The 10,424-nt window shown below is 40.7% G+C and overlaps 1 protein-coding gene across 1 annotated transcript in view; it reads left to right on the forward strand.

Moving 5' to 3' along the window:
• Positions 1-10,424, forward strand: part of psmd3 (proteasome 26S subunit, non-ATPase 3) — a 23,932-nt gene that overhangs the window by 1,321 nt on the left and 12,187 nt on the right. The window contains exons 2-4 of the mRNA XM_043674939.1: positions 5,190-5,380; positions 6,520-6,657; positions 8,997-9,133. Coding sequence (XP_043530874.1) covers positions 5,190-5,380; positions 6,520-6,657; positions 8,997-9,133 — 466 coding nt within the window. The remainder of the gene's footprint in view (positions 1-5,189; positions 5,381-6,519; positions 6,658-8,996; positions 9,134-10,424) is intronic.

Below are 10,424 nucleotides of genomic sequence, written 5' to 3' on the forward strand. Positions count from 1 at the left end.
AGTACTGGATTATCCGGGGTTGGGGGGGGAGTACTGGATCATTCTGGGGATTTGCGAGTGGGGGGCTACTGGATCATCCTGGGGAGTGGGGAAGAATAGATCATCCTAGGTGATACGGGACTGAATTTTTCTTGGTTGGGGGGGAATTGGATCATCCTGGAGAGGGGCTTAAAATATCTGCTAGAAATAAACTCAATCCAAACAGAGTTGGGCACAGGGAATTGAATTCCACCACAGCATGGTGTAGGAGTGGTTTAGGGTTAAAATATCCACAAGGAATAATCAGCCCCACACCTACAATCCTCCAGTGAAACACGGGATTTAGAGAGGGGGGGGATGCTGAACAATATATACATTATTTATATATGTGTGTGAATGTATATATAAAAAATTTAGAAATAGTAAACCTCAACTGTCTCAATCTAGACAGAGTGGTCCTGAGGGGCAGTGAGAACTAAATCCCACTGGCATTGTGTATGTTGGGGGTGGGGGTTGTCTATGTAAAAAAAAGATCCAAAAGGAAATGTTGCCCAGGTAATCTTGCAATGAAGACAGAACTGTTTCACTATCTGCAAAGGAGAGTCCAGAATAGAGGGTATAGATTTAGGGTGAGGGTATAGGTTTAGGGTGAGAGGGGAAAGATACAAAAGAGACCTATGGGACAACGTTTTCATGCAGAGGGTGGTACGTGTATGGAATGAGCTGCCAGAGGAAGTGGCGGAGGCTGGTACAATTGCAACATTTAAAGGGCAGCTGGATAGGTATATGAATAGGAAGGGTATGGAGGGATATGGGCTGGGTGCTGGCAGGTAAGGGTCTGTTTCCATGCTGTACATCTTTATGACTCTATAACAATCATTTCCAAACTTAAAATTGAAATTATGGGGGTGTGGAGCAGAGAACCTGGCGTGAGGGTAAAATATCCAGAAGATATAAAGTCATTTATCTCAATCTGATCCAAACAGATTGGGAAGAGAACTGAACTGAGCAGAGTTTGTATTCTAAAATATCCTCCAAATCATGACCCCTGTTAAACAGTGGGGGTATGGGGGCAGAGAGCTGGATGATTGTGGGTAGGTGGTGGAGCAAAGATTCACAAGTGATAAACTCAGCCTGCTCAATCTAAACAGTGGGGCTGAGGGCGGGGAGAAAACCGAACATCATCATGCAGGGGTTGGGTAGAATATTCATAAAGAATTATCCCCAAGTAAACTCTACATAAATTATCTCAATGAAACAGTGGGGATTAGGTACAGAGAACTGGATCATCCTACATATAACATACAAAGATGATTATTACTGTCAAGCATGACTTCAGTCCCCTTGCTCATAAATACATAGCTGTGGTAATCCAGTCACCTGGGTTAATGTTGGAATGCTGGTTTAAATCCCTCCATGGCAGCTGCTGGAATTTTAATCTGATTAATACTTTGGAATTGTCAGGCAGTCTCAGTAATGGTGAGCACACCAACTCTTGTCGATAGGTTTTTACAACAACCTGATTCACTCATGTGCTTTAAGGAAGGAAATTTGCTGTCCTGACCTACATGTGACTCCATACCCACAGCAATGTGGTCGACCCTTAATTGTTGTCTGACATTATCTAGAAAGTCACCAAATTCAAGGTTAATTTGTATTCTGCATTCACTTAATTACTGATTGAATTTAGATTTCAGCAGCAGCAGAAGTGGCACTTGAACCTTTGTCCTAGAGTAGCAGGCTGGTTTGTTAATCTAGCACCATCACCACTGTGCCACTGTCTCCATTCAAGAGTGGGTTATAAACGTTGGCCATTGCAAGGAGCACCATGTCCCATGAAAGAATAAATAAATATGTTGAGTCGATAAAATGAGCATGAAGTTGAATTGAAAGCTGTACGGGTCTGATTATCCTGAAGAGCAAAGTTTTCCCAAAGAAACCTATCACTATGTATCTTAAATTATCCCAGATAGATTACCTTTGTGGGTTAGAGACAGATCAGTCTGCACATCAAATACAGAAAAGACTATTACACAACCCTACCTTAGCTTTATTTAGTTAGGCCTCTTATTATTTTAACCTTTCCTCAGAAGGCAACCCGGTATCAGTTTAATAACCATTTTAGGAACTATCTTCAACATGTTTACATTCTTCCTTAAATAAGGTGACCAAGACTTTGCCCAGCACTCCAGATACTGTCTCTCTAGTGTCACGATCATAGAACAGTATAACATGTGAATGCGTCCTTTGTCCCTCCATGTCTGTGCTAGCCATATGCCATTCTAAACTAATCCCATCTGCCTGCATATGATCTAATTTTCTCTCTTCCTTGTCTGTTCATGTGCCTGTTGAAACGTTGCTATCATAGCTGCATCTGCCAATTTTCATAGCACCACATTCCAGGCACCTACAGTCCCCTGTGTTTTAAAAGAAAACCTTATCTCACACATATCCTTTAAGCTTTTCCCTTCTCACCAATGGCCCATAGTATTTGACGTTTCCACTCAGCAAAAAAGATGATTCACCCTATCCGTGCCTTTCATAGTTTTATTAGGTTCCTCCTCAGCCTCTGATGCTGTAGTTAAAACTATCCAGTTTGTCCAATCTCTTCATAGATAATACACTATAATCGAGGCACTACAATCCTAGTAAGCTTTTTTTACACCCTCTCCGAAGACTCCACATCCTTCCCATTGTGTGGTGATCAGAACTACACTCAATGTGGCCTAACTAAACGTTTATAATCAGTGGTCCAACCGATATTTACCATCTTATCTACTTGTACTGCCACTTGCAGGGAGCTGTGGTCTTTCACCCCAAGATCCCTGCGTTTATCAATGCCCCAAAGGTCCTGCCTAATAAAGATCGCTTGAAATGATTTGTCAACAGTTGTTGAATCCGATGAATCTTGGTGATTTGCATCAAGCAATTCTATTTTTGTATTGTTCCGAAGTGGATATATTAGTTGTTTGCAGGTCAGATCAAGTTCTCTTAGTGGGCTGGTTGGACTTTACAACAATCTCAGAAATTTTCTTGGCTGCAATCTTGTTCAAAAGGCAGTAAATGATTTATCCTAATGCAAGTTACAAACAAGAACAAGTTGTAAACTGGATTCTTCAGTTTTGTACTTGCTGTGGTGGTATTTTAATTTACAAACTCTTAGTTATCAGTCTGATGCTCACAAGCCTTACTGTCAAATCTAATATCTGTCTAATTTGTATCATTACTTATTACTTCATTAATAGCTTCATTAGGATGATGACCTTTTCAGCAGTGACAAATAACGGTTTCCCACCTCATTTTGTGTTTATGAAAAGTAGTGGAGAAAAAGCTGTGGAAGTAATCCAGTTTCTGTCAACAACAACTTACTAATATGGAGCCTTGGGTTTGGAAAAAGCCCCAGGGTGCTACAGAACCACACTATAAATTTTGGTAATTCAGTCAAACTTTAAAACCTCGAAGCCTGTCCAAAGTCGGGATCCCGATACACATACAGAAACAAGCCACCAGAATATGTGGCCATTGTTTTGAAATGTTATTAGCATCCACAGCCTGTATTGTTTGCTTGTTTTCTAATGCTGTATTATTAGGTACTGGTGTGTAAAAAAACATGTAAAGAACACAAGAAACAGGGGCAGGGGTACAAGCAATGGCCCAGCACACTTGCCCTTCAATAAGATCATGGCTGATCTTGGGCTTCAACCTCACTCCCCATAGCCCCTTTAAAAATTGATGGCTAATGCAAGTGTAGCATGCTGTGATTGAAAAGTGGACTCAATTTGTATGCCAAATATATGCAAAAACTTGATTTTTGTTTTGTGGGGTACTGGAAGAATCTGGCTTCCTTAGATGCTGAGAGTTGAAAAGTGTGGTGCTGGAAAAGCGCAGCAGGCCAGACAGCATCTGAGGAGCAGGAGAATCGACGTTTCGGGCATAAGCCCTTCTTCAGGAATGAGGCTGGTGTACCAAGCGGGCTGAGGTCCTTAGATGCTGGCCTGATTTATAGGCCAAGATTTACAGTAATCACTAGAGGTGGGACACAGATATTCAGAGGGTTGACAAAGCCCCCAGTCATACAGATCACTTTCAGAGGTCTAGAGGTAGTGTTGAAGCCAACATGTTTTGGGAGAGAATTCTAACTTTGAAGCATGAACTGATTGAATTCCGATGTCAGAGGTGAGTTGGAGAAAATGGAAATTGTGCAAGAGGTCAAAATAAGAGGGAAAAGAAGTATATGATACATCTGGTTTTAGAGATAAAAGAGGCTAGATGGTTAGGGTGAGGTCACAAAAAAAATTAGAAGGTGAGAATTTTTTATTTCTATTATGTCTTAGCAGGCAAATCACAGGGAAGTGTCTTTAAATTTTGTGTAATTTCTAATTAAGTTAAATTCACAACCCATATTTTCCATCATAGCGAGTGTTTTAAAATTTAAGTATTAGTGATTAATCCCCAACTCTGTTGCTTAATTCCTGTTTTTACCCATTGTATAAAGGTGCCGTCATATACTGCATATTGTATTCAGACACACATCGATGGCCAGCTGATAGTGTGCCTCAGAAATTATCAAGTATGATACCTTTCATTGCGAAGTTGGGCTTATAATGAATGTTGCATGAACCTGCTCTAGAAAAGGTCCTATTAGAATGATTCAGTTATTGTAGCTATCAATTGGAATTATTAGAATTGGCAGCTTTTCAAAAAAAAAACACTGGGGAAAATTTTGTTGTGTAGTTCAGAGAACAGTGACTATTAAGGCTGTTGCCTCTAGTTTTCAGGGCGCTGGAGAACAAGGTGAATTTTGATTCGTAGCCATGATGTTCATTGAATCTGTTTACAGTATGCACCCTAGCATGGAGCAGTGAATAGAGTTTGTATTCTGAAGTGTATGGCAAACCATCACCAGCAATGTGGGCAGTGTGTGTGAGAGATGCATGGGCTAGCTCATGGTGCCCATACAATGTTTTGCAACAGTAGGAATGTTATCAGTAAAATGTGCTGGGAAAGACGTTACAGGAAGTGAGTTTGATACCTTTTTAAGATTGTCTCCTGTTGAAACATGTGGAGAGTACAACTTTGTAAAGGGGCAGCTGATCATGGGTGGGAAAATCTCAGTGGTCACAAGGTCATTGGGATTTGATGGTAGGAATCAACATCAAAACAATAATTCCAGTTAGTTTGAAACAAGGCATTAATATTTTTCCTTTCAGATATTAAAGAACATGTGAAGCAGATTGAGAAAGCTGTTTCGAGTAAAGAACCACGGTTTGTCCTGCGGGCGCTGCGAGCACTTCCTCCAACCTGTCGCAGATTGAACCCCACTGTCCTTTACAAGGCCATCAATGGTTTCTTCATATCAAACACCTCGATGCGCGATTTCCTTCTGGCTTTTCTTGAAGAGGTTAGTGTTGAACACTGAGCACTTGGTAGATGTTTTAATGATTGTTAATGTGCAAATCCAAGGTAATTATTTGGCTGAACAAGAAATTCATCAAATGTTTTAGACAAATCAGGGCAGAAGGAAGCATTTGCTACTTTGAGATTATTCTATCATTCATGGGTAATCTCCACCTGAATTACACTTGCCCTCCTTATTACCACATCGTCGATTCCCATTATTTCCTAAAGGGAATCCTTAACTCATTCACCTGAATTTCCTCTCGAGGGATCATCTCGAGTTTACCATTTAGCCCCTACTGAGAAGTTAAAGGATAACTAAAATTTGCATTGCCAAACTATCTTGCATCAAGTGATTTGGATCGTAGAACCATTTGACACACCAACCTTGTGTCAGGATGTGTGCAAGCTGAGTGAAATCATTATACCCTTGTTACTGATTCTTGAAAACATAAATTAAAAATTATTTATTAACATTAGAATTATAAATGTAAATATTAGAAGTATTAAACCAGCCAGAATGATTAATTGACAAACTAAAGGTGGTTCAGTAATGTGTAATTTCATCACTCACTTTTGAATTTACATTTGCGATCAGTAGTCTGATCAGTATAAATGAGATTAATTTAGAATTAATTTTCTTAGCTGACAAGTTAACATGAGTTGGGTAGCTAAACTGTTGAATATAATCCAAATGCTTGTAATTTTTTATTCTTACATGGAATGTGGATGGTTCCCATCCCTAATTGCCCTTGAACTGAGTGGCTTGCTGAGGTCAGTTAAGAGTCAACCACATTGCTAAAGGTCTGGAGTTACATGTAGGTCAGAACTGCAAGGATGGCAGATTTCCTTCCTTAAAGCAGATAGGTTTTTTATGATGATCACTTCTTGGAAACATTATAATTCCATATAGTTTGTTTTGAGAAACAGTGCAGATGAAATGGTTTTCTCACCTTTATCTGGAAGGTAGGGGTGTGCATTGTTAAATTCACCGGGTATGGTGTGTGAAACAAAAAAGAACTACCACACCGAGCCTTCAATCCCTAGAATGGTCTGGTTTTTTTTTTACAGGTCAATTAAAAATGATTGCTGTGTAGACAATGCAATGCAGTTCTGTTTTCTAACTGTCATTCTTTCTTTAAGCCCATGGATACAGAGGGAGATGTACAATTTCGCCCTCGAACAGGGAAAGCTGCCACAGTACCACTTCTCCCTGAGGCAGAGGCCTACCTTCAGCTTTTACTTGTCATTTACCTGACGAACAACAAACGATATGTTGAGGTGAGTGAGTTTTGACTTCAAAGATAGTCATCCAATAGAAATGTGCACACTGTAAAATCTTAAATAAGCAGTAACAACTTTCACTAATTTATAAGCTGCTTAAGAAAAGTTTTGTAACTTCGTAGCAATTAAAGAAAGCACTTGGATTTATTAGCTCCTCTCACATCTTCTGAATAATTCAAATTCCTTCACAACCAAAGAATTGCAGTTGTAGTGCAGTTTCAGTTTTACAGAGAAGTTTGATAGCCACATTGTACAAAACAACGTCCCCCAGTTACCAATTCAATAAACATCAAATGCTTTTTTAATAAAAAGCAAGAGTTAATGTCCCACAGATACTGGACAATTCAAAGCATTTTCCAGCCTGTGAATTACTTAAATCCTAGTCATGCAATGGAAAGAACTTCCCTACTCTTCACCAGTGCAGGCAAATATTTTATGCCCGCCTGAGCAGGTAATTCAGTTTAACATCACGTCTGAAAGATGGCACTTCTGACGATTATGGCATTCTTCCAGTACAGCAGTGAAGAGTTAGCCTAGAGTGCATGCTCAAGTCTTTGGAATGAGGCTTTAACAGATGGTCTTCTGACTCAGATGTGAGAGCGTTGTCACTGAGCCAAAGCAGAATCTGACTGTTATTCCGTGGACAACTAAATTGACCAGGTAATTGATCACTAGAACATACTTATCGCATTAATGTGCTGCGTGTGTTGGGATTTTAACAACTGATTCCAGAAGCGAAATTTATTTCCTTGCAGAGCTGGTAACAAACCTATCATGACCTTTCCCAGGAGCCACGTTGAGATTAGCTTCTAATTAGCCCACTGGCTGCCATTCACAGTTCCCAGCCCCATCCGGGAATTTTCATGCCACTTTTCCTGGTATAGGGAGGCATGTGACCAGCCTCTTCAGAGTTATTGTTACTGTAGTAAGCCGGAGAGTGAGGATTGTTGCTGGAGCCCAAGAACATGGGTAAATTGGGCAGCATTGCCAGAATCATTCAGAGGGGCCCCAGCAAGTGTCCTTTGCTGAGAGCATGCCTAAGAAGGAATGGTCCCAACTTCAACAAGGTCATAGACACGTCCACCAAGGTTTATCTGCGGGCTGGCCTGGCCCCTGCCTGTGTTAGGTGAATGCATCGATGGTGAGATGTGGCCACTGATAAGGAACTCAAATGACCTTAGGGATTCGAGGATGCTCTTGACCCTTCCATGTGCCTGAAAGTGGGGAAGATGTCTACTCTATGCTGTCTGCTCTCCATACCTCTCCTTCCCATTGTTCAGTTGTGGGAAAGGGGGTAGGTGTTAAATTCAGTCCCACATACTGATCAAGAAAGTGCATCAGTTATAGCTTTGCATTGTCTTATTTTCAAAATGCAATCGACTGACAATTCACACAACTTAAAATCTTTAATTTTCTGTGATTGTTTTATTTGAATCTAGTCCACACTATTATAATGGAGATATCATCTTTAAACTTCCTAAATAGATTTTGAAAGAGGGGGCTACTTTTAATCCAGATATGAGTTGACTCCTTTTGACGTTAAGTTCTCAGGCTGGGATTTTGTGGTTATAGAGATGGTGAAACTCAGCTAACGGTTCAAGTCTAGTCCAGGCTCATAATGAAAAAAGTGACATTCCAGCTTCCCAAAGACCTGATGTAAAGGCACTTCTTGATTGAGCATTAAAGCCCAAGATTCCAGACCAGAGAGTCCTTTGTTAGATTCAACCTCTGACTGAACTGTGACAATTGCCACACTCCATTTTACCTCCGTGCCTCCTGGTAAGGGAGAGATAATCACCCAGGTGTTCCATCTGGCCTGTCTTCTGTAAAGTGTATATGTGCGGACCTCAAGTTGATTCACCTTACATTTATATTGCAATTTTAATGCAGTAAGTGAGCTCACAGGTCGATTAATCTAACACTAAGCTCCATACAAAAACCCTTTGAAAGTTGGGGGTGTGCGGTGTGTGAGGTTGATGTGCTGTAATGTAAACATTTGGTCCTTTGGAGCAATTTTGAGAGGAGGAAGCACAAAGTATTAGGAACAAAATTCTAGGTGCAGTCAACTGAAGGCATCATTGCCAGTGGTATACTTATGGAAAAGTGAAGATGCACAAGAGGCCAGAATTGGAAGAGTGCAGTGATTTCAGATGGAAAAACCTGCAGTGGTTGAAAATTGACGCTTCTGCTTGTTTCCTGCTGCATTTGAAGATTACTGACTTGCAAGTGATATTGGAACCTTCTGGTAGGATTTAGCACCTTCAAAATAGAGTGGAAGGTGGCACTAAAGAAACCCAGTGTTTATGACATTTTCCTTTTTTTTTTCTGTAATACAGGCACAGAAATGCTCAGATGATTTGATGCAAAAGATTGCTGCTCAGAATCGGCGGGCTCTAGACTTGGTTGCAGCTAAGTGCTATTATTACCACGCTCGCGTATATGAATTTCTAAGTAAACTCGATGCAGTCAGAAGGTGAGAAAGTTGTTTTACTTTCGATCTTTGAGCACAACAGTAAAGATTTATTAAAATTACAGTTCAAGGTATAGCAATGAAAATGAAGGACTGTTTTCGGGATTTATATATCTTGATACTGCCATCAGCAATTTACCATGTTAGCTTCCACGTGATAAATACTAAATCCTATTGATTAGGAACATACAAAATATCAGCCATTTGGGCAATTTATATGTCTTAGTTCCACATCAGAACTAGCCAACATGGTTCTGTTTCCCTGTGCTTTTTAATCAAATCCACGACACATCAATGATTCAGAGACCTGACTATATATGCCGTCCATGTTTTCTCCTTGTTTTCCAAATTTTAGCGTTGGTGGTAAATATAGGGTGTAGGTTTGTTCGTTGAGCTGTGGGTTTGATATCCAGACGTTTCGTTACCTGGCTAGGTAACATCATCAGTGGCGACCTCCAAGTGAAGCGAAGCTGTTGTCTCCTTTCTATTTATATCTTTCTCCTGGATGGGGTTCCTGGCGTTTGTGGTGATGTCACCAAGGAGGAAGAAACCGACAACAAACTCGCATTCCTGGACGTCACAGTCGAAAGAAAGGACAACGGAGAACTACGAACCTACGTATACAGAAAACCGACAAACACTGACCAAATACTCAACTACACCAGCAACCATTCCAACACACACAAATGAAGCTGTATCACTATACTATTCCAACGAGCCACCACACACTGCAGCACAGATGAACTACATAAAACAGAGAACCACCTATACAACGTATTCAAGAAGAACGGATACTCAAAAAATACAGTGTTCAGATTCCTCAAGAACAAACCACGACAAGCAGACCAAACGCAGCCAGAAACCCAAACCACCTTACCATACATCAAAGAAGTTTCAGAAATGACAGCCAGACTACTAAGATCCCTCGGAATCCTAGTAGCACACAAACCCACTAACACTCTCAAACAAAAACTAACAAACTTAAAAGACCCAGTACATCCCATGGACAAAACCAGCGTCATCTACAAAATTCCACGCAAGGACTGCCACAAACACTACATAGGATAAACAGGAAGAAAGTTAGCCACCAGGATACACGAACACCAGCTATCCACAAAAAGACACAGCCCTCTCTCCCTCGTAGCCCTACACACGGATGAAAAAAGCCACCATTTCGACTGGGACAACACATCTATCCTGGGACAGGCTAAGCAAAGGCATGCCAGAGAATTCCTAGAGGCCTGGCACTCCAACCACAACGCCATAAACAAACACATAGATCTAGATGCCATCC

Source organism: Chiloscyllium plagiosum, chromosome 33, assembly GCF_004010195.1.
Source record: "Chiloscyllium plagiosum isolate BGI_BamShark_2017 chromosome 33, ASM401019v2, whole genome shotgun sequence".
In the NCBI taxonomy this organism is placed as follows: Eukaryota; Metazoa; Chordata; class Chondrichthyes; order Orectolobiformes; family Hemiscylliidae; genus Chiloscyllium; species Chiloscyllium plagiosum.